This window comes from Apis florea, unplaced genomic scaffold (genome assembly GCF_048593485.1).
Source record: "Apis florea isolate Af1SG1 unplaced genomic scaffold, ASM4859348v1 contig_2411_pilon, whole genome shotgun sequence".
Lineage (NCBI taxonomy): Eukaryota > Metazoa > Arthropoda > Insecta > Hymenoptera > Apidae > Apis > Apis florea.
In genome coordinates, this window is record NW_028256580.1 from 48,555 (window position 1) to 72,029 (window position 23,475).

The 23,475-nt window shown below is 34.0% G+C and overlaps 2 protein-coding genes across 15 annotated transcripts; both read left to right on the forward strand.

The window, feature by feature from the left end:
• The first annotated feature begins 220 nt into the window (after nt 1–220).
• Nucleotides 221–4,651, forward strand: LOC147657973 (protein scarlet-like). 5 transcript variants are annotated; one of them, XM_086905249.1, is made up of 13 exons: nt 221–1,389; nt 1,464–1,512; nt 1,595–1,644; nt 1,756–1,895; nt 1,982–2,152; nt 2,257–2,495; nt 2,561–2,747; nt 2,975–3,103; nt 3,182–3,430; nt 3,553–3,688; nt 3,832–3,937; nt 4,095–4,195; nt 4,298–4,651. In XM_086905249.1, the coding sequence occupies exons 1-13, from the start codon at nt 1,236–1,238 to the stop codon at nt 4,471–4,473; spliced, it is 1,887 nt and encodes a 628-aa protein (XP_086761375.1). In that variant the 5' UTR covers nt 221–1,235; the 3' UTR covers nt 4,474–4,651. The 5 variants fall into 5 exon arrangements, with proteins under 5 accessions (XP_086761375.1, XP_086761376.1, XP_086761377.1 ...); XM_086905250.1 differs by having other exon boundaries at nt 3,850–3,937; XM_086905251.1 differs by having other exon boundaries at nt 3,203–3,430.
• A 551-nt stretch (nt 4,652–5,202) lies between these two features.
• On the forward strand, nt 5,203–23,008 carry RhoGAP19D (Rho GTPase activating protein at 19D). Of its 10 annotated transcripts, none has more exons than XM_086905236.1 (24): nt 5,203–5,577; nt 5,790–6,263; nt 7,905–7,966; nt 8,556–8,777; nt 8,870–11,237; nt 11,387–11,473; nt 11,896–12,186; nt 12,343–12,414; nt 12,492–12,612; nt 12,813–12,920; nt 13,409–13,523; nt 13,640–13,723; nt 13,816–14,028; nt 14,123–14,524; nt 14,617–14,781; nt 14,900–15,280; nt 15,372–15,519; nt 15,615–15,739; nt 15,871–16,779; nt 17,063–17,204; nt 17,507–17,567; nt 18,834–19,234; nt 20,576–20,901; nt 21,053–23,008. In XM_086905236.1, exons 3-24 carry the CDS (start codon nt 7,916–7,918, stop codon nt 21,992–21,994), a joined length of 7,734 nt encoding a protein of 2,577 aa, XP_086761362.1. In that variant the 5' UTR covers nt 5,203–5,577; nt 5,790–6,263; nt 7,905–7,915; the 3' UTR covers nt 21,995–23,008. The 10 variants fall into 10 exon arrangements, 9 of the variants coding, with proteins under 9 accessions (XP_086761362.1, XP_086761361.1, XP_086761367.1 ...); XM_086905234.1 differs by having other exon boundaries at nt 5,318–5,703; XM_086905240.1 differs by having other exon boundaries at nt 5,324–5,703; nt 8,560–8,777.
• The last annotated feature ends 467 nt before the right edge of the window (nt 23,009–23,475 follow it).

Sequence of the window (23,475 nt, forward strand, 5' to 3'; positions counted from 1 at the left end):
ATATTCGAATGTACTATTGAATGTGTATTATTTTCTTCTAATTTTTCTTGATGATAAGCGATAAAGAACAAGTACGCTGCTCTGTTGACCACCCTTCTATACGAAGGTTCAAATATCGTTATAAAACCGGTTGTTATTCATACTGTACAAGTATACAACTGTACAAGTATGTGTGTTTAAGAAATAGTAACGAAACATTAATAACATAGAGATATAATAAAATACATATATTTGTTCGATAATAAAATTAAAGAACGTGTTGTTGTACGTCTTCCTTTAAATATAAATAATTCAAATTCTCAAAATTTGAAGGACAAATTATTATTATTATTTTGAATTAAATCAATTTGATATAAAAATTTAAATTAATAGCTTATTTCTTAAAACGTTTCATCTTTTTTTATTTTTTATTATTAGACAAATATTGCGATAGAACATAGTAAAAAGATTCTTGTCAAAATATTATATGAAAATCTTTTAAATAGTTTTTTAAAAAATACACGAAGAAATATAGTATATGTATACACATATAAATATGCGTATGAGGAATTCTTACGTGTACAAAACAGGTATAAGGTTTCCATCTTCGATTACTATAATACTTCAAGTCTTCTTTCATCTCCTACTTATTTACTTACGGTACAATATTAAACGATATATACAGTCTAATTTTCATTTCATTTTTCGTTAGACGAAATTTCAATTTTGAATCATTTGTTTTGCAATGCATACGTGCGTATATTATATTGTATACCAAATTAATAATACCTAAATTAAAATATATAAATTTTGATTATATTTATATTTTGATTTTTTAATTGAAATTAAACGTGATCCCTTTTGAAATTTGCATTGCATATTTTAAATTTACTTGGAATCCTTTTCACTCGTATTTTTCCTCTTATTATTAAAGTAAGTTTTATATATATTGTAATAAGATTGTGAGAAATTTAAAAGTATACGTTTACCATCGAACGATCAGACTGATATATTGAGATATATAAATTATACATACATAATATATATACATTCCAAGATTTTATTCAACCAAAGAAATAGAGAGAAACGGTATACTTCCTAGGTATAGATCGAGTGGGAACGCGTAAGAGGTATCGCGTATCACGGCGGGTTCAGCGACAATCTCATTTGTGGTATAACTTGGTTCAATCGGGTTGCTTGCTCGTTTGCGATCACTTCGGAATAGAAATAAATAAAACAAAATCTTTTTAATTACGATGTACGTTTTAAAAGAAGGTAAATGGTTTCGTAAAAAACATAATTATCGTACGGAAGATGATACGGAAAGTGTGACGCTTACATGGAAAGATCTTTCTGTATATGCGATGGATCGTGGTCGAAAAAATGTGCGCAAACGATTAATCGATAACGGTGTGTAATATTTCGTTAACTTTCGTTCGACAATCGAACGAACAAGTTCGTTAAATTTTGTTGTTCGATTTCAGTACGGGGTGCAGCAGAACCGGGAAATCTAACAGCAATAATTGGTGCAAGGTAAGATTATTTATTGAAAAGATTTTTATATATAAATAATTGAAATTTTTATTTCTTCCTTTTTTTTTTTTTTTTAATTCAGTGGATCTGGTAAAAGTTCATTGATAGCGGCTCTGGCTTTTCGCACGGGATGTGAGTATTTTTTCCCTTTTATTTATTTCTTTTTTTTTTTTTTTTTTTGCTTTCAATCTAATATTAGGCTAATTTTTTAATAATAAGGTTATTTTTCGATTTTATATGCAGCCGAACATTTAATTCACGGTGATATACGAGCAAATGGAATGACGATAGATTCCTCTTATATGATGCAGAATAGTGGTTACATGCATCAAGAGGATATATTTGTCGCGACAATGACAGTGATCGAACATCTTTGGTTTATGGTAAGAGATTGAGATCGTTCACATTCGCACGCTTTTGATGATTTTTATCTCAATTTTTTGCTTTTGTGTTTTACTTTTTGATACAGGCTCGAATGAAACTTGACGGAAATTTACGAGTATTGGATATTGAAAAAAAAATTGACCATTTATTAAAAGATGTTGGCTTAACGAGTAGACGTGATGTACGAATTGGTAATAGCATTGACGACAAAGTATTATCTGGCGGTGAAAAAAAGAGGTTGTCCTTTGCTACGGAAGTACGATATATTCTTTTTTATAATATTTTACTTTTTTTTTTTCTTCCTTTTAAACGTATTATAACAATTTCTTTCTAGTTTATTTACTTACTCATTTTTCTCAGTTATTGACAGATCCAAAGATATTGTTCTTGGATGAACCGACAACCGGGCAAGATTCTCACTCGGCAAATTGTGTAATTTCCCAGTTGAAATCATTCGCAGCAAAAGGACGAACAGTGTTATGCACCATACATCAACCAAGTTCTGATATATTCAGTTCCTTCGATCGAATAATATTGATAGCCGAAGGCCGAGTTGCATTTTCAGGTCGAATCGATCAAGCGGTAGAATTTTTTGCAAGGTAAGATTCCCGATAAAAAAATTATACGTTTTCTTTTTTCCATCCAACTCTGATTCATTCTCTAGTCAGGGCTACGAATGTCCGCGAAAATATAATCCTGCTGATTTCCTGATAACGATTGTAGCCACGGGGTCGAAAAATAAAGATGGTGAACAAGTAGCTCACAAGATATGCGATATTTTTTTAAACAGTAAAGCTTCCAACGAAATCGATCGTATCTTAGAGAAACAGGGTTCAATATCCTCTTCGACTGTGAGTATCTAATTTATTTTTTCGTGTTCATGGTATGTCTAATATGAAAAAAGAAAAATAAATATTTATTGTTTGCTTTTGTTTTTTCGTATTCTTTATTGTTCCATTCGAACGAATTATTTTTTGATTTTAAATTTATCACACAAAATAATTCGAAGTGAAGTTTAACCTTTAATTTTAAGCGATATTGTATCGTGTATTCGATATTGTTTTTAATATATGTATAGATCAAAACTAGCTCATACAGGAAGAAAAAGAGACGATATTGTTCACGACTCTTCTGGTTAATTTATCGTCATTTCTTACAAGTTTTGAGAGATCCATCGGTACAAATAATTAGAATATTTCAAAAAGTGGTGAGTTATTCGATGATTTGCATTACGTATACGAATAAAACATTTTTGCATTTTGAATAATTAAGAGCGCAAGTATAGCATAATAAAATAATGTGGCAGAGTGTGGCAACGATCGGTGGTTTGTGTTTTATGGGTGCTGTAAATTTTGATCAACTCGGGATCCAAGCTGCACAAGGTGTTATTTTTATACTGGTATCTGAAAACGCATTTTTTCCAATGTATGCTACATTAGCCTTGATACCGCAGGAATTACCACTCCTTCGAAGAGAATACCGGGCTGGAATGTATCCGATTTATCTCTATTATATTGCACGTATATTTTCTTTGGTAAGTAAAAAAAAATGTTCATTATCATGTAAATTATTTCGATTGTTATACGATATATGATTCTCGGTTCTTTTTTTTTTTTTTTATACCAAGAAACAATTTAAAAAATGAATGTATTACAGATACCTGGTTTAATAATAGAGCCGCTATTGTTTACTGCGATTCTATATTGGTTAGCTGGATTGCGAAATAATATCGAAACTTTTGGATTTACGTTACTTGTTCTTCTACTCACCATAAATGTATCGACTGCGTGTGGTAAAATTTTATTTCATACAATTTTATATACGATTGAAAGAATGAATAATAAATAAATTGAATATAAACAAAATTAATTATTAATGTAAATATATATATATATATATATATATATATATATATATATATATATATAATTTCAGGATGTTTTTTTTCAACAGCATTTGAAAGTGTACCGTTGGCAATGGCTTACTTGATACCGTTCGATTATATTCTCATGATTACTATGGGTCCATTTCTCAAACTAGGGTAGGATATTTTATTACAGCTTATATCAAAACGTATCGTCATCAAATAGCTAGAAAAAGTAAAAAAAGCAAAATGAAAATGAAAATTGTATATATACGTATATATATGTGTGTGTGCGCGCGCGCGCGCAAAATGAAATTATTTTAATGTATTTTAGATCATTACCAATATACATCCAATGGCTAAAATATATATCTTGGTTATTACACTCTACCGAAGCACTTACAATTTTACAATGGAACGATGTGCATAATATATGTAAATATTATCTTCGTATTAAATCGTTAAAATAAGTATGTATATATGATGATAATAATAATAATAATAATAATAATAAATTCGATGTTTTAATATTTTCAGCTTGTGAAGAAACTGATCCAGAATTACCTTGCATTACCGATGGAATTCAAATTTTGCATCGCTACGATTTTAATGAAACTAATTTTTGGATGGACATTATACTAATGATTACTATTTATTTCGTCTTCCATATTTTTGCTTATATGTGTCTGTGGAATCGTTGTAGATGGAAGTGAGATGTAAAAATATATCATCGTTTATTATCGTTGATTTATTATGTATTATATAATTGTAATAATAGAAGTAATGTTTCAAAATTGATAGTACAAAATTTAATATGTTACAACAATAATTGAAAACAATTATGACGATATTATATTTAAATTAATTTTAATAAAAAAAAATTCTAAAATATTTATAATATTCTCATTATATTATAATTTATTCTCGTTTGTATACGTGTATTTTTAAATTTTTAAAAATAATACGCACAAATAAACACAATACAAAACAAGGCGAATAATATAATAAAATCTGATCTGTAATAAGACATTTGACCGTTTCGAACGATGTATCTATTTCGGAATACTAATACTGCATGTAGATTGTAACACGTTAGATGGCGTAAGAAACATCTTTGATCTTTTTGAAATCGGTATTTCAAAATAGTATTATTAAAATGTTACGTGTATTTTGTTTCTCGTCTTGTGTATTTGCATGACGAACTTTCAAAAATTTCGTCATTTCGTTACAATTAATTGTAATCTTATGCAAGCTATGCTCAATCGATAATGTTAAAAACAACAATAATCTGTAAGCAAACGCTCCTTCGATACATAAGACGAAAAAATGCATTGAATGTTAGATCTATTATGCGTGTCGTCTGTGCCTGTACCTCGTCTCCGAGCATATCAACTATTCGACGTGTACCTAGATGTCGCGAATGTATACTTTAGCAAAATAAGACTTTGACGAGAATTGCACGATAGAGAGAAGGGTAGAGTAAAAAGAGTGCGAATGCAGTGGTGTAGCGTGGTGGGGAAGTGAGGATGGCCCGCGGTGGAAAGAAGAGGGAGTACAAAAGAAAGAAAATGTTAAATGTTGAGGAGGACAGTTAAGATTAATGGCGGGCATGAAAATAGTGTTTCGTGATATTTTTTTTCACGAATTCAAAATTTCAAAATTAAATTATTACAAACAGTGTTAAAATATCTCAATGAAAAATATTCAATAAAAGTTATTTTCCCTCAATTTCTAATGACGACTATCTTCATGGACTTTCGACACTGTCGACAGTGTGCTGGGTTCTCTTAGGTCGCCATATTTCTGTGTCGTGCCGTGTAAGTAATATCATATTGTATTAAGTACGTTAACACTCTCATGTGAAGATTCTTTAAATATGTTAAAAGTGTTGTGATAAGATCTACTCTATTTGGCAAGAGTTAAAAATGAAATTAAAAGATATGGTTTGTACAAACTCTTTTAATTAACCTATAGTATATTCATGAATCAAAGCGTCGATTCGATTGACATGAGATGCGTTTGTTGAAAGGTTCTGCTGTTTATTTTCATCATGCTAGAGGAAAAAGATCGTCACTGGTGTTTCAAATTGATAGAAAGTTGGAGTGCTGATGTCCATTTATAACTATGGCTTTGCTATATAAATGTATTGTTTTTTGTTAATTTACAAGTCATGTGTCCATTTGGTAACGCATCAGTGTTTATCAAGGTTTAATTAAAAAAAGACGTTTATCAGAAGAATAATTATGTCTACAAAAACGGAGTTTGTCGGTTGTCGACACATCTTTTATGGCGAGCATCCTAATAAGTATACACTGCCTGGCGTTTCTTTTTTTGATTCGTCTGCATATAATCGGTGTGGAAAAACTTTATAAGAGCGAAGGAAAAGATCGAAGGGACGAACGAAATTTCATAGCACAAATTAATTTATTCCCGTATCGGGAAAAACGAGGGAGCAACGGCAGGGGCGCTGCGAGCACTGGAAGCGCGACACTTCCTACTTAAGGTGTGTATTTGTAGGTTTAACTACATTTCTCTCTCTTTCTATCTCATTCTTCCGCCTTTCCTTCCTACGCACGTATACGCACAGAATATATGTTCAACTTTTCCACTTCCCTCCAATTTGATTTTTCAAATACACACTTGTGTACGTACAATAGAGACATGTATTGAATTTCGTATTGGATTATTTAAAATTTTTTGTTTATTGAGTTGTTTATCGAATTTATTGCAATTGTGTATTTCGTTCTTAAAAAATTTTTAAAAAATGTATCGCCATTTTTAAACGAACGATTTTAAAACGTTATATATCGAGTTTTAAAAATACTCGATATTATAATTACAAATCATAATTTAAAGAAAAACGTCAAAAAATTATTATGTCAAAAAATTTAGAAAAGTATGAGAATAGATATATGAATATATATATATATATATTTATTTCTTTATATAATTTTTATAATTAAATCAAATATTTATTTTTATAACGAAATAATTAATCATAATTGTGAAAAAACAGCAAGTTATATTCTCATTAATTTCCTATCGCACGCTTATCATAATAATCGTGAGCGTCAATGTTAAGTAAGGGCGATTCGTTTATCAGTTATGAATTAGTTAATATATTTTTGGAAATGAGCAAAGTGATTTTCACGTTGAATTAATTTTGATCAGGGATTAACTCAAGAATAAAAAGAAAAGTATGAATTGCCCACAAATCGTATATAATTGAATATAGTTGTTTAGTTCGTATAGCTAATGAGAAAATATATGAAATAAAAAAAGCATAGGTTAATTTAATAGTTAAAAAGAAAAATAAAAAAAACAAAGAATTTCATATATATATATATATTTCGATTACAAATATAATACGAATAACTTTTTAGTATATATTTAAATATTTTAATTATCTAGATATATAAAATTATCACTTCCAATGACTAAAGAAACTATTATGTTTATAACATTTTTTAAATACGAAAAACTTATATGCAAGCTAGAAGAGAGAAATTCTTATCCATGAAATAAATATTCTATTCCTTATATTATATATATAGAAGCAAAAAGCATTGGATATATTCAATTGTATTTAAAACAGATGTAATATTATGATTTATTGTTTTACCCTTCTATTTAGGTCGAAAAATATTTTATTTATAGAATAATCAAGATCACGAGATAAACAATTTTTTTCCCCTTTTTAATGCAAATTGCTTATTCTGTAAATTAACGCAGGCATTATATTTTATTTTCATATCTTAAAAAATGTTAAAACGACAAATTAAAACAAAAAGTAGAGTAAATTATATCATGAAAGTATGTCGCGTTACAGAGAAAGTGGAATGGTTCGCTGTTCAACCGTTCGATGTCTATGCATGTATGTATATATATATATATATATATACACGTATAATAAATTTAATGTATATTACACGTAAGATTGAGAAACATATTCGATATTAACTTTTTAAATATTTTAAATATGTAAATAGAAATTTTGTGAAATAAAATTTTTCGCTTTACGTTTATTGTGTATACGAAATTAGATACGAGATATTAAACGAATCGGATTTAATATTAATTCGTGGCTATTATATTCTTATTTCTTCTTAAGATACTTTCGTAATATTAATTTCCAATGTTTCAGGAAACAGCACAATGGCTGAGGACCGAAATAATTCTCAAGGGTTGGTTGGGCAGGCGCACACGGTACGTAAAACCAAACGATCGTGCCAAACTTTGATTCGGTTTATTTTAGTGAACGAATCTGGGAAACGCATTTTCGAGACGTAGTAGAAAGGGAAGAAACTGAAAAGATTGGATCGCTGAGTGCTTTTCGAAAGCTAAATACGAAGATTTTTAATTCCATGCGTTTACTTACCGATTCGTAGCATTTTCAATAATACATATATGTATACATATATTTTAGCATTTTAAATTCATTCAATTAAGTTCATTCATTGCTATTTATGAACGTATTATTTTTTTAAATTTCTATTTTCTTTTTTTTTCTCGCATCTCTCTCTCTCTCTCTCTCTCTCTCTCTCTCTCTCGAATTTTTCGTAGTTTTGTTGCAATTGTTATAAATATAAATCCATCGCTAATCTTCGTATTCTCGCTATTTCTTTCTCTAATTGTTACAAATTGTTACAAAAAATTTAATATTAGCGATATTATATTCCTTTCTCCTTGATATTATGTTTCATTTTTTTTTCCTGATCATATTAAAAAAAAAAAAAAAAAAAAAAAAAATAGAAAATAAGAATTGGAAAAGAATAATGAAGAAAATTTCTTTTAGATAGAACATGGTTCGTCTCCACCTGCAGCGTCGACTGCACTTTCAACAGGACCAAATGTCGGGATCGTTGCCGGTGTTCCAGCGGCAGCGAAAGATAATTCATCGATTCAAGATAACTCGCCGCCAACTCGAGGTCCAAGAACATTGTTATTGCGGCGTGGAGAAAATGGTTTTGGCTTTACTCTTCGTCATTTTATCGTTTATCCGCCAGAATCTTGTTGCGTGAGTATGGAGAAATTCGTTTCAAGGAATTTTATTTCATTAATTTGATATACTTTTGTTGGACAAAAAGAAAAAAAATTGATTTCCATTAGATGCTACCAGGTCATGAACGAACGAAAATAGAGGAGCCGATGGATACGATATTTGTGAAACAAGTACGCGAAAATTCTCCAGCAGCCGAGGCAGGTTTACGTACGGGAGATCGGGTCGTTTCTGTTGACGGAAGGCCGACACGCGGTGAACAATATGCGAAAGTAGTTCAACGTATTCAACAGGCAGGGCCTTGGCTACGACTTCTCGTGGTTTCCAAGGAGGACGATATTTTGCAACGATATTTCGGCGAAACGGCTCATAATCCTGAGACGAATCAACGGCCGCGGTTACGTTCTCCGGAAAGAAGTGGACACAGGCAACGTAGATCGGTCAGTATGATCCCTGGTTTGTCGCCAAGGACGAGGCAGTCTTGGGTTTGTTCAGCGCCAAGTTCGATGCCCGCGCCGTTATGTCATCAGGATCAAGAACTGGCCCGGCCATTGATGATCGACGATGGCGTTTCCAGCCGGGATCAAGATTTTTCCGAAGAAATTCAACAAACGTCGGAAAGCAATGATAAAACGCAATCAATGGCCAAAAATGTGATTTATCGTTCTAAACCTTCTCAAGAGATAATTAGTCGTTACGAGTCGGTGGAAGACAACAAAGTGAAATTACGTAATCAGCCGCAACAATTAGGAAAAGATACATCGGATTTAACCGTGATGCAATCGTATGATAGATCGATGCAATCCGATATGAAATATAACGATAAATATAACGATCATTTCGACAGAACGCGTTCCGAATCTATCTATTCGAGAACAAATAGCGATCAGATTTACGATCGAATCAAAGATCCGATATACGAACCTGTTCGATTCGGGGAATCGTTAAGGACGAGTATCGATCATCGTTCTCTTCATCATCATCATCATCATCATCATCATCAGCATCATCTCTATCATCCTCACCCTCCCCCTCCTCCTCCTCCTCATCATCATCATTATCAACAAGAATCATCGCAACAACAACAACAACAACAGAAGCAACAAGTACAACAACAATCTCATCAACATTCGAGTTTGACACGAGTTCCTTTATCCCGAGCGGAACCGCAAGTACCTATTTATCGGCCTGCTTCAAAAAGAATCAGTTCGCGGCGTGCCAGTGAAGGTAGTGCTAGCGGCTCGATGATCAATAATTTTGAAACGGCAAGCTATCCTAGCACGGATGCACTTAGATCCTGCGAGCCACGTTCTGCGAGATTCGGTATCGATTCCAGGAGGGATTCCTCTTCGATCCACGTCAACGATCCACCCTCTTCTTACGAATCCAATTCTACTCTAGTCGGGAACGAAGCGAATGAAAGTAGGAACGAAAATGGAAGAAACGGAAATTTGAGTGGTCACAGAACGAATAATGGAACGGCGAGCTCAACTGGCGGAATAAATACGAATATCGATGATTCAATTATTATGACAAGGCTTCGAAAAAGTTTCGAGCAGAAAGAAGAATTCTTACGACGGCCAAGTCAACCGATCGGCTGGTTTCTACCTGAAGAGAGATCGGAATCTCCTGTACGAAACAATAACAACGGAACTGTTATTCCAAGAGAATTCTACGCGAGACCGCAAAAATTTCAGAAGCAAGTTTGGCCACCGACCGATTCGAAGCAAGACCAACAATTGTCGATATTGAAAAGTGGTCAAAATAGTAACAGAACTTTACCTGGAAAACTTGTCTCCGATAAATCCTCGTCTAATCAGAACGTTCAAAGAATGAAGAGCAGTGGCAACGATGGGGCAGAAGAAATTGATTATTTATATACTTCCCGAAATGAGCAAATCGAAGAAACTTGTAGCACAACTCATCCTCTGGAGTATATACATCAGCAAATTGTAACACCTGTGTGTGATCGTTTAAGTACTCCGTCCGTCAGCTGTGACGATAATCGAGATTCTGTAAAAGAATCTGATAAACATCAGCAACAGTTACAACGAAATATAGGCAAATCGAGCAATTTTGTCGGAACTTTGTCCAGAATACACGAAAATATAGCGAGCGTGGGTGCTTTACTTTCCGGTGAACGACAATCGATAGATGCGAGAAATGGTGCTTCTTCTTTACCTTCGTCCCCTGGGCCTGAGAAAAAGATGAATGATAAATTCCCTGTACTTCCGCAAGGACTTCAAATCGTATCGAAACGAGCCAAACAATTCGAATCAGGACGACTTTTGAGCGACGACGATGAACCGACTGGTGATCGTACCAATCTTTATCGAAGTGAACTTTCAAGATTGTCGAACAAACGTAGCGTACCAAATGTTGCTGTTCGAAAAAGAGAATTCGAATCGAAAGCCGAAGCTCAAGAACCAAGGAGATTACCACCTGTATCAACAAGGGAAACTAAATCTTTAGACAGTGGTGAGTTCTTCTTAAACACTTATCTATTTATATATTTTTTTTTTTCTTTTTCCTTTTTATCATATAATAGGTTAATTATATATCTCTCTTATTACGCATCTTTATTATTATTATTATTCCATTCTTAATGTGCTACTATGAATATTTAGGTAGCGGATTAAAAGGAAACAGAGTAATTCCCATAGGCAGCAAACAGATCCATTGTGAACCGCCGATCAACTATAATACTTTAGAAGGTAGAAGAGAGAGATGAATTGTTGTGTTGCGGTCTCTCTCTCTCTCTCTCTCTCTCGCTCGCTCGCTTTCACTCACTCTTGCTCTTTCTGCACATCTCCCCTCTTTTCCTTTTTCCCTTTCTAACCTAAATTCATCGATCATTTGGTCTCACTTTTGTCTCAAATTTTATTTTTACACTTACTTATTCTATCCATCTTTTATTTTTTTTTTTTGTGCTGTTCTATTTGTATATCGCACAGATTTTAATGTTGTGCCGTTACCTTGCACGAGATTCACTTATTATTATACCTGGATATACGATATGATATCTTTTAAATTCAATATGTTACAGCGTTGAAACATATAATACTAATATTACAATTATCGATTCAATTTCAAAAATATTCTAATGTTTTGTCAATTTTAATTGTAACATTTTCAGAAACATCGAATCCAAGGATAGATGGGGAACACGTACAATCAAGAATTCGTAGTAATAGCGCAGAATCATGGGAATCGACGAGTGCAAATAACATGTTAGAAACTGCTAGGCATCATTGGTCACGAAGACAGGACGACAGTGAACGAAAGTGTAATATAAATGGAAATGATGATAGCGTTTATGTGGATACAACAACAAGAAGTAGCGACGAAAATGCGATAATTGTCGAGAAAAAAGGATCTAGAAGTCAACAACAAGATAGTTACACTCAAATCATTAAAACTGAACATGGTTAGTTTTTCTACGTTAATCTATCCAATCTATCTCTGCTTTATTATTTTGCCTTTATAATTTCCATACGATTAAATCGTTCTATTTTAAATGTTATATTATCGCGAATATCGTTAATTTATTAATTAATTAAAAGATTCTTTGTATCTTATGAAGGTATGTTACCATCGGATAATGATACGCACAATAGCCAAGTTGTATTCAGGCGACAAAAGAATACGCAAATCGGTAAGCATATAAAATATTGAATAATATTCATCGAATGAATTCTTTATTAAAATAATTATTATATTTATATTTTATAGCGGACGAAGATCGTGCCACGAGAAGAGTGTCTTACTTAAAAGCAACTTGGGGTGAACGAATCCATGTTGACAGTGATTTAGAATTAAGCGATTCCGAGCCTGTTATTCATACCTCTAGAAGGTAAGCAGTGTCGAGATCAGTGTCGCGATAGAACGAAGCTTTTAGGTCTATCCACGGTATATTGCGCATTTTCTGTCACGTACGAATATGTAACTTTCCTATGCTGTTTGGAGTGTGGACTACTACTTGCCTGTCATAGTATTATCGTAGTAGATCAGTCGCGAGTATACATCAAGTTCTGCCTCCGTCCATATTTTCAGCATTCATAAGAGATGGCGGCTACCGTTACTTCCAAACGATATAGCATCGCTTCGTCGCATCTTCGAGGAAGTGACTCAATCTGCAAGTTTAAACAAAAATATTAATCGGTGAGGATAGTACATGTTGAGAAAAGCATAAAGATGCATTCTTTGTTTTCCCAATAATTCTTTGCCTTTCATCTCGTTTTTTACCATATGCTCGTCGCATTCCAACGTTTCTGAATTGATCGAAACATATTAATAATTCCATCCCTCGATTTATCTGCTTCGTTTTTAACATCAGTAATCACTAATAACTAATCGTTCGTGTTTGTAGAACCGCGTGTTAATTCCTTCCTATAATTAATTTTTTTCGTTTTAAAGATTTTTCTTTATATTCATAGGTAGATAGGTGTATTGTTGCTTCGAAGTAGCAAGCTCGGTAATTGGAAGTGGTAATGAAAAAAAAAAAAATAATAATCGTTGATTAGTCGAAACGCGTTGTCCGTTCCTTTCGCTCTATCGATTAGCTTAGAGAAAAAGTTAGAAACGCGTTTTCATTAAAAAATAATTATTAAGTAAAGAATTTTCCTAAAAAGTATATTTGACTTTTTCAGCGGCAATACTGTTTGTACCACTCGGGAACCAACTGTCACCGATATCGTAAAAGATGTTGGTCAAATGGAACGAGAAGGACCTTTGCACGTAAAATTTACCGTACTGGATGGAAAGGTAAAAAAAGTTATATTTCATATTCAATATCAATATTGTATAATTGCATGTGATAATGACGTTTCTCGATCATTTACGTTTAAAATTATTATTTCGTACAATTTATCGAATTTCAGCGATCTTCCGATCGTTCATGGAAACAGTTGTGGGGTATTCTTCGTGGACCTATTCTCTTCTTTTACAAGGATCGTCAAAATCAGGTATTCTAAAATGTCGTATACATTTTAATGTATGATGTATTTAATTGACTTATATTTTTATTACACGTTTATAATTTCCGAATGTATTTAAGAGTCCTTCGTTGGCCTGCGACGGTGAAAATGTAGCTCAAAGCGTGGACGTAAGATGTTCCCTTGTTGATATCGCAGAGGATTATACAAAACGTAAACACGTGTTACGATTGGCCAATCCAAACGCAGAAGTTTTACTACAGACCGAAGATGCAGCATCCATGGCACTTTGGTTACGAGCGTTACACGAGCATGCTGCCGCTGAAAAACCATCTGTAAGAGTTTAAGCTTGCAATTTTTAAAAAATTTTTTAAAAATTTATAACATTAACTAATAATTACAATTTAATTTCATTTAATTTTTATTTAGGAAATTGCTCAAAATAGCACTTTGAAGCAACAAGCTGTCCCACAAACACCAGGACCTACGAATAGTTCTTCACCGTGTCAAATGAATTCTGTAGCGATGACGGTATCGGCTAGTGGTGGTAGCGCTGGTCAACGTTTAAGTCCTCTTCCAGGACACAAAGGTATCAAGAAATTAACTTCCTTTAGGAACAGATCACCGACCGGACAATCGCCGATAAATAAGACTCGAAAACCGAGTCAAACGATCGATAATTTAGTTTCTCCAAAAACCAAGACATGGAAAGGTAGAGTCGCAAAACAATTACGAAAAATGCACGGTCAAACAGCATCTCCTTCATCACCAACCACGCAACTACCACCGGAGGGTGCTACTTTTAAAGTACCACTCGAGCTCTGTCCACCGGTAATTATATATACTTTTTTAATTTTATTCCAAGGAAAACTTTCGTATGTTTTAAATGATTAAACAATTTTTTTTTTTATTCGTGGTCACAGTCATCTTTCTCGGAATATGTACCATTGATCGTCGAAATGTGTACCAGTATTGTCGAAGCGAGAGGTCTTGAAGTGGTTGGCATTTACAGAGTACCCGGTAATACCGCTGCTATTTCACATTTAACAGATAGCGTGAACAAAGGTTTCGAAAATATTAATCTGCAGGTAAAATAATGTATTATATATATTATTATATATGTGTATTATGCATTTATTATTTAATGTATAATTTATTCCATTATTTATTTTTTTCATTATTACTGTTTTTTTTTTTTTTTTTTAGGATCCTAGATGGAGCGACGTAAATGTAATATCTTCTCTTCTTAAATCCTTTTTTCGGCAACTGCCGGATTCGTTGCTTACTGCGGAATTGTATCCCATGTTTATCGATGCTGATAAAGTCGAAGATCCCCAGAGGAGAATGACAACTATAAGAAAGTTGCTCAGAGATCTTCCAGAACATCATTTCGAAACTCTTAAATATTTAATGTTTCATTTGAAAAGAATAGTTGAACATAGTGAGGTTAATAAAATGGAAGCAAAGAATTTAGCTATTGTATTCGGCCCTACTTTGGTTAGAGCAAGTGGTTCCCGGGACAATATGGTTACTATGGTTACTGATATGTCGCATCAATGTCGGATCGTCGAGAGTTTATTAAACAATGTATATAGATGCAATTTAATCACTTTGCTCAAATAAAAATGATTGTTTGCGAAAACAAGAAATGTTTAAATAAATGATTAACTTATTTCAGGTTGATTGGTTCTTTTCGGACGATGATTTGGATGATTTGAGTAGATTGAGCGTTAATCTTAGTCTTCCAGCAGACACTAGTGAGATTGAGACCACAACTTCCAGTAATAATCATAATCTCTTGTTGAACAATATTCAAAAAGTCGAAGGTAAACGTGTTTCGTTATTTCACTTTCGTTATATTGTCCATTATTATTATTTCAAATTGAAATAATTGAATTTCCTTTTGATTTAAATGAAATAGGAGTACGCGAAATGGCATCTGCCAAAGACATCGTGTCATCCATCATATCCGCTGCTAATCGAAAAATACAAAGAAGAAGAAAATGTCAAGATGAGACGGATAATGAAACTCACGAAATTGATAAGGTTCGTTTCGATTCGAGAGATATAATATATTTATATTACGATATTGTATAGACAATTTATATTTAATCGATCTCGTTTAAAGTAATAATGCATTGGCTAAATGTTACAATTGTTTTCGTTTTCATATAAAGCCAAGGATGAAGCAAGATACGGAAAATCTACAAAATCGACGAAGTATGGCATTGAACGAGAGGCAATGTTCGGTCAGTGAAATCGTTTTAATGCACGAAAATCAAAATCAATCGAATCGTTCCATCGATCGTTCCACTGATCGATCCGATGACCGATCATCGACGCTCGATGGTATTGCACATGCTAGCACCGACGATATAATAGCTGATTGCGCCATTACCAACCGTGATATGTTAAATAATCACGATAATGTCATTCCTTCCGAAAAGTCAAATAAGTATTTAAATCGTGCAATAGAGTCGGTTCCATCGATGCAATCACCGATTCATCGCTCGACCGTCTCGTCGACTTCGGAGTCGTCCCGACTCTCTAGCGAGACTGGCCTGAGCTGCTTCGACGCAAGTTCGACACTTTCTAGTGCCTCGAATGATACCAAGCAAAGCAACGACGAGATCACGATAAGAACATACGCTGGTTTGAGCGCAACTACTCAAGAACGTATACGAAGATTCGAACAGGAAACAAAAGCAATGTTGCAGAGAGATCAAAATCGACAGAGACGAGAAGCTGAAAGGAGAGAAGAAGAAAGGCGGAGAATCGAGACGGAATGGCAATTGGCTAAAAGTGAAATGGAAAACGATGATTTGCTCGATAGTATAGTTGACACTACTGTAACGACACCTACTACTTATCTTTCATCCGCGACAAGACTTTCCAATTTTAACGATAAATCTTATCTCGATATCGGCTCTCGATCGACCGGTCGAGTGCCACATCTTTCGATAGCTGTACAACAACAACCTACATCCGTTAGACGGGTATCGCTACTCGCAAACGAATCTACTACGATTTTACCTCAAGATAACATTTCTGATAGTACTATAAAAAAATTGAAAACAGACACCGAAGTAAGTTTACACGTTATTGTTAACGTCTTATCGTGGCTATAGCGAAAAACGAAACATGATTCGTAAAGGCATGCGAAAAGCCGAAATTGTCGAAGCAAATTGAAAATCGTCTCGTGATCAATTCGCTTTCGTAATTCGAGATTATTGAAATTCAAGAGAATTTCAAAACTATTGTTTTAATTTTTAATCGACTAATTCGGATTTTCACATACCTCGAATCATTCGTAAATACCTTTTGTTTTTTATTCGTAACGTATTTTCTAATTTTTTAAATATTTTGTAGCAAATATTGGAAGGTTCAACGCTATCGTCTATTCGTTACGGTAGCTTAGACTCTCTGCACGAAACGCACGAAATTTCTCAATCGTCACTTTCGCCGACCAATCAGCAACGGAAACCGCTTTCAAGCGATGTCTCGGACGATGGTTAGTATTAAATACAAGAATTATATTTTTCTTTAATATCTCAGTCGAATCAATATCCTTGTTTTATTCTTTCGAAACCGATTCGAAACTACACTTGAACCGAAACTTGTCTTTTATTGATATTGGTGAATATATTGTTAATTATCGAAAAATGTGGAATATGCGACACATGCAATTTCAATTTCAACGACTGTTTCGATACAGAATTATCATGAAACTTATAGTCCCATCCTATGTACGTATTTATTCTCTTTATATTTTTCTCTACGTAACGTTGCTTCTGACGCTCTCGGTGAGTGTAGCTGGATCTTGTTTTCTACAATGGACTCAGAAGATTCTGACCATTAACAAAAAGCTTTCTAGGTATTCTTTATTTGTCTTTTACTATTTTTTGGATAATCTTAAAAATAAGCAACTGTCCGATAGACATTGCACGATAGACGCATATGATTATTTTGTTTAAATTAATCTTATCGGTTTTTCTTCTTTCTTTCTTTCTTTCTTTCTTTCTTTCTTTTTTCTTTCCTTTCTTGTTCCTTTCTTGTTTCTTTGTATCATCGTTGTTCTTCTTCCGTTATTTTCGCCGAGAAATCGATTGTGATTCAAAAACATTTTTGAAGCGTACGATAATACACTGCATTTTACATTACACATTTGTATTAAGCACGTTATTATGAGAGTGATTCCCTTCTATCTATTTCGTTTATTCACAATATTCTAAATCATACCAAATCCAAAGCGATCTTCTTTTTATATTTCGTGCATGCGTTTAATCTCATGTATTCTTGGTGAATTATCGAGCTTTGAAAAATCGAGCTTGAAATTGGTCAATCAATCATTGGATAATCATATCATTCAAAAAAAGTTTCAATGTGCATACTTCGTATCGTATTTCCTTTTTTCTCTCTCCCTCTTTCTTTTTTGTCTTTCTTCTTTGTTGTCGATAGGTTCGATTATTTTGAAATAATTTGTTCGATTATTTTCGTTAGAAAATTTTTTTCCTCGCACTTGCATGTTACCATAAAGGCGACGAGTATAGATTATAAAAAGTGAAAAGAAAAACGAAGCTATTCATTGGATAACCACAATTATTTTCGTTGCAAGCGGTATACGCTTGCGTGCTTAACCGCTCGCTTTGTTTAGTTTTTTGACGTTGAAACTGCCTCCTGCTCGTTCTTCAAACCAATCTCACCTAAAATCTCGGTGTATTATCCATCATACGATACGTTATTACAATATTTGTAACCGAATGTTCATAATCTTATATACGTGAAATATCTTTTTTTTTTAACCGTTTCCCGCATCTTTCCTTTCTAACCTTTCTTTTCTCGCATTCCGAAAGGACGGTGTTGTTCGTAAAACGCGTGTCTCGTTTAAATAAAGAGTGGGGATGTCGATAAAGAGTAGAAATCGTGAGGAAATAAATAAGGTGTAGTGGCACGTGAAATAACATCATCGATATATGGATGAAAGGAAGCCGAGAAGGTGTAAAGATCGAAGAGGGGCAGAGGCAGATCCGCTTGTACTTGTTGGATCGTTTGCTCGTTTGTCACTGCCAGAAGCTGTTTAATACATGTTTCTCGATGGGGTGTCGATTAGTGACGATGCGAATGCGTTGAACACTCTTAGGCAAACGGCAAATCCCGGTTTCTGGTGGTACATATCATCTCACCTACACGGTACCGCAAGCCCCTCTGGCCCCGCCTCGAAGACAGCGGGCCCATCGCCAATGCCGATGTCGATGCCGATGTCAATACCACTGTCAATGCCAATATCAATGCCGATGTCGATACCAATGCCAATGTCGATGCCAGGGCGAATGCAAGTACCAGGGTCAGTGTCAGACGCAGACGACATCGACGTCGTGCAACGATCATCGACACCCATCGCATCCTCTTCGAGAGTACCGGCCTCGGAGCCCTCCGAATTCTCGGAGCCTATCGAGCCCGTCGAGCAGTCACCACCGCGAGGGGTGTCTTCGGGCTCAGGGGCCGGATTGTCTTCCAAGACTTTAAACAGATTTCTTCGAGGTAAATTACTTCGTTTGCCAACGAGAATAAAGTCAAAGTCGCAAATTGCTCGACTATGGTTGGCTATACGAATGGCTTTACACTCTTCATTTCCGCTCAACGCACGTTAACAACGACACTTTTCACCTTTCATTCTTTTCCTCATTATCTTATCTACTGTTTCTCTCACTTTCACTCGATTCTTTCATTCGACGTATCCGTCATTTAATCGGCTGATTAACGCGGAAAATGCCTGCCTGCTTACCCACATATCCGTTCACTTGTTGTTCCATTTATTTATCTGTCTACTATTTGCCTTATCTATCTGCTTACTTGCGTGCCTGTTTGTTTGCTATTTGCCTATCTATTTATCTAAGTATCCGTTTTCTTTTTTTTTTTTTTTTTTTTTTTCTCTCTTTCGCTGCTGAATTATTTCATATCGATCAAAATCACTCGTCTTAGGAATATTTTTTCTTTTGATCTTTCGTTTTTATTTTCCCTCTTTTTATTTTCCCTCTTTTTATTTTCTCTCTTTTTTTTTTTCACGTGTTCTTTCCTTTTTTTCAAATTTCAGATATTCCATTTATTATTATATGTAACGTAACGCGGTGGAAAAAAAAAATTATATCAATTATTATACGTTATATATATATATATTTTTTTTTCAAAGATTTAAAATCTTCTTACTCGTCTCCTCAAGTATTTGTGGAGCAGGAAGAATGGCTACGATTAAAATAATTTTCATATTTCGTATTCTTTATATTTTTCATCTTTTTTTTTTTTTTTTTTTACATTTGTCTTCGTTTTTCGTTCGTCGCCCTCTCTTTTTTCCCTGCGTTTTTTATCCTGCGTTTTTCTCTACGTATCTTTTCCTTTGTGTCTGCTCTTCGCTTCGATCGAGATTTGCCAATCGATTAAAGATTATTATGTGGTTTCGTTGAATTTGAATGTACCATATAATATATATAGGTATGGAAGAGGAATCGATTATCAAATGAATATAATAAAAGTAAAGGGTTTAAATGAATATTGCAACTTGGCTTGTTGCAATAAACAGTTCAACAATAGCAGTGTAATACATGGAAATATTGTCAGAATATTGCAGTCACCATTTGTTTTTTCATCCATCTAACGAAGCCTTTCTAACGAACGATTCAAGCTCGTTATATGATTGATGCTCGTTTTTCTGTTGCGCGAACGCAACCATAACCTTATTTTAGTAGTTCGAGAACGATCGATCACTATTCGATGCTTTGTGTGTGTTTCTCGTTGAGTCATTCGCTTTCGATTAATACACAGGCACCATAATAATAAGTTAAGACGAACTGTTCTTTCTATTAAAACAAATTGATTTAATTACAGGTAGTGATCTCTTGACCAGTTTGACAACTACGTTCGATCGTAAATGGAGATCCCTGGTAAACTCGTCGAATCAAACGATTCGCGGAACCACGATGGAAAATTTGTCCCTGAGCGACGAGGATGCTGTGATAACACAGCGAGATTCACAAAACTTGCGAAATCAACGAGGAGGAGGAGGAGGAGGAGGAGGAGGAGGAGAACTACGAGAAGAGAAAGATCAGGATAAAACGGCCATCCCTCAATCTTCTTTCTCGATTGAAAGTTATCGAGATCCGAGTCTCCATAAAATGTGTATTGATAAGCATCAATATGATCGACAAAAAAATGCAAGTATCCAAACAAAGTCGAAGCGAATTATTGAAATTAGTGAAATACAGCGTAACCTTTTTTTCATCCATGTCGCGTAGACACGTGCATTCGATCAATTTAGCTTGATCGTTTCATTCATTCGTATTATTGTTTGTTTCATTCGTGCAGGATGCTCCAGAAAAGGATACGGATTCATCGGTGACGGAGAATAGTAGCGTCGATCGATTGGACGACGACGCCATACCGGACAACGATCGAAGCGCTATCGCGCGAAAAAAGATTGAATCTAGCAAGGAAACGGTTTATGAATCATCTCCGGATACGAACGAAGCGCAAGAATATCGTAGAATTGAGAAAGAAGCGTCGGTAAATTTATCACAAAGCGACAAAGTAGCTGATGATGCGAAAGATTTGAATCGGCGCGATGTCGATTCAAATTATTCGAATAAGCTTGAAAAATTTGAAAGTTTAACAAAATTTGAAGTGAGATCACGATTAAAAAGATCGGAATCTTTGAATAAGAGATCGGAAAATACTTCGTCCAAGTTGAAAAGATCCGAAAGTTTGAACAAACATTCTGTCGAGAGGCTCTCATCCCCGACCAATGGCAAGTTGAAGCGATCTGAAAGTTTGAACAAACATTCGGAGAGATCTGATTCACCGAACAGTAAATTAAAACGGTCAGAATCGTTGACAAAAACTGAGAAAACTGAATGTAATATTAGCAAGAGGCGACAATCTGTTAGAAAAGATAGCGCAACAAAATTAAAGCGAAAAAATGGTATGCCTGAACGGTCGATCAAACGTAGGCACACTGTAGGTGGTACGAAGGACTTTGATAAAGTGCATTGGTTGGATAATAAATTACAAGTCGAGGCTGAGAGAGTGGTTAAAAATGAATATAGACCGAAGAAAAGTCAACTCAGAACAAGTTCACCGGATTTAAGTACCGGTCGTATTGGCCTCACCGATGCTAGTTTTCTTATAGAAGTTAGCTTTCGCGGCCCAAGTAATGTCGTTTTTAACGTGACTAATGCTCGTCCACAATCCTTACCGGATACTAGTTTAGCTTCCAAAGTGTTTAAAGTACCTCTCGAGAGTCACGTATAATATTATGTAAAGTATTGCATTGAAAAGGAAACAAGGAAACAAAACTGCGAAGATAGAGAAAAGAGAAAAAGAAAATATTAATCAATGAATTTAAATTCGTTAAAGCACCAACGTGTTTCTTTTTCACCAAGCATTTATATATCGCAGCGTGTCAATTATTTACGTATCGTACTTGTAAAAAAACGTGATCGTGTGCAATTTTTTTGTATATATAATATACGTATATAAATTATACAAATTATTGAATGTTCTGCAAATGCGAGTGCGTGTGCGTGTGTATGTGGTGTGCGTGCGTGTAAAGTATATTTATATACGTACATGCACATACGTACACTCTTTATATCGCTACAACAACAACAACAAAAAAAAAAGCGTTATAACCCGTAGATTTTGTATTTCTTAATAATGCAAAAGTGTTTTTTCACGTAGTTTTATATATTCAATTAAAAAACATATCGGCTGTGTGATGTCGATCAAATTGATTGACATTTATCATTTGTTTATGCATTTTTAAACATATTTGTAGAGTAGCAACGATATCCACGATCTACGTTGCTTCCCCCCCCCCCCCCCCATTACGAATATTATTCGTTCCTTCAATTATATACACGAATATAAAATAGACTGGATTTATCGATACGTTCGATAATCGACGAACGAATCATTTAACATCATATAAATATGATGTTTCTTTTACTTGAACAATTGTGATTTCATTCTTGAACACGATTAATCTATAAGAAATCATGGAATCACGTAAGGCAGCTTACGAGCCTGACAATCTTAGACTTGTAAGATTTTCTTAAACTTGTAAATACATATTTAGTATGTATGCAAATGAATGAAACTTTAAGCGATATTTATTTTAAATCCGTAACAATCGTGATACTATTATTTATTGAATATTTGAAAGAGATACCTGAAATTTGAAGAACTAAATATGGATATACATGGTATCGAATTTGTAAATAAATCTTATATATTGCTTATTTAGAAAGCAATCAAACATTTTAATTGAATGTTGTCAATCCTTTATTTATCCTTAAATCCTTTTCTTTTTCATTTAGGGAAATATTTATATTAAATGATAAAAATATTTACTTCCCAAAAAGATACGTGTATAACACACAAATCATCTTATATAAATAAGCATATCGCTCGAGAATCGAATGTTTATTATACCAGAACAAATATATTATTCGATTTGTCCTCGTGTTCGAATGGGATGAGAAAAAACATGGAAAAATGAACGAAGAGCACTAGATGCTTTTTTAGAAGGAGAAAGGATGATGGAGAATGACATATCATTTTATTCTATCGATAAACAATTTCGAAACGAATGAGAAAGATTTACGGTTTCTTGGCTTTCAAAGATCTCTTGGTGTAAATGATTTTAAACAAAGAAATGGGGACTAATGTGTAGCATTACACATTGACGTGAGATGAAATTTCGAATGAAATTTTTTTCTTTGATTCTTGAT

What these genes read in the sequence shown, in the direction of transcription:
- RhoGAP19D (XM_086905236.1), top strand. Translation starts at nt 7,916, where the DNA reads ATGGCTGAGGACCGAAATAATTCTCAAGGGTTGGTTGGGCAGGCGCAC. An exon ending in AATCATTAAAACTGAACATG is followed by an intron (nt 12,187 to 12,342) that starts GTTAGTTTTTCT and finishes TATCTTATGAAG; the next exon opens with GTATGTTACCATCGGATAAT. An exon ending in TCGAGAGTTTATTAAACAAT is followed by an intron (nt 15,281 to 15,371) that starts GTATATAGATGC and finishes AACTTATTTCAG; the next exon opens with GTTGATTGGTTCTTTTCGGA.
- LOC147657973 (XM_086905249.1), top strand. Translation starts at nt 1,236, where the DNA reads ATGTACGTTTTAAAAGAAGGTAAATGGTTTCGTAAAAAACATAATTAT. An exon ending in TTAGAATATTTCAAAAAGTG is followed by an intron (nt 3,104 to 3,181) that starts GTGAGTTATTCG and finishes GCGCAAGTATAG; the next exon opens with CATAATAAAATAATGTGGCA. An exon ending in AAATGTATCGACTGCGTGTG is followed by an intron (nt 3,689 to 3,831) that starts GTAAAATTTTAT and finishes ATATAATTTCAG; the next exon opens with GATGTTTTTTTTCAACAGCA.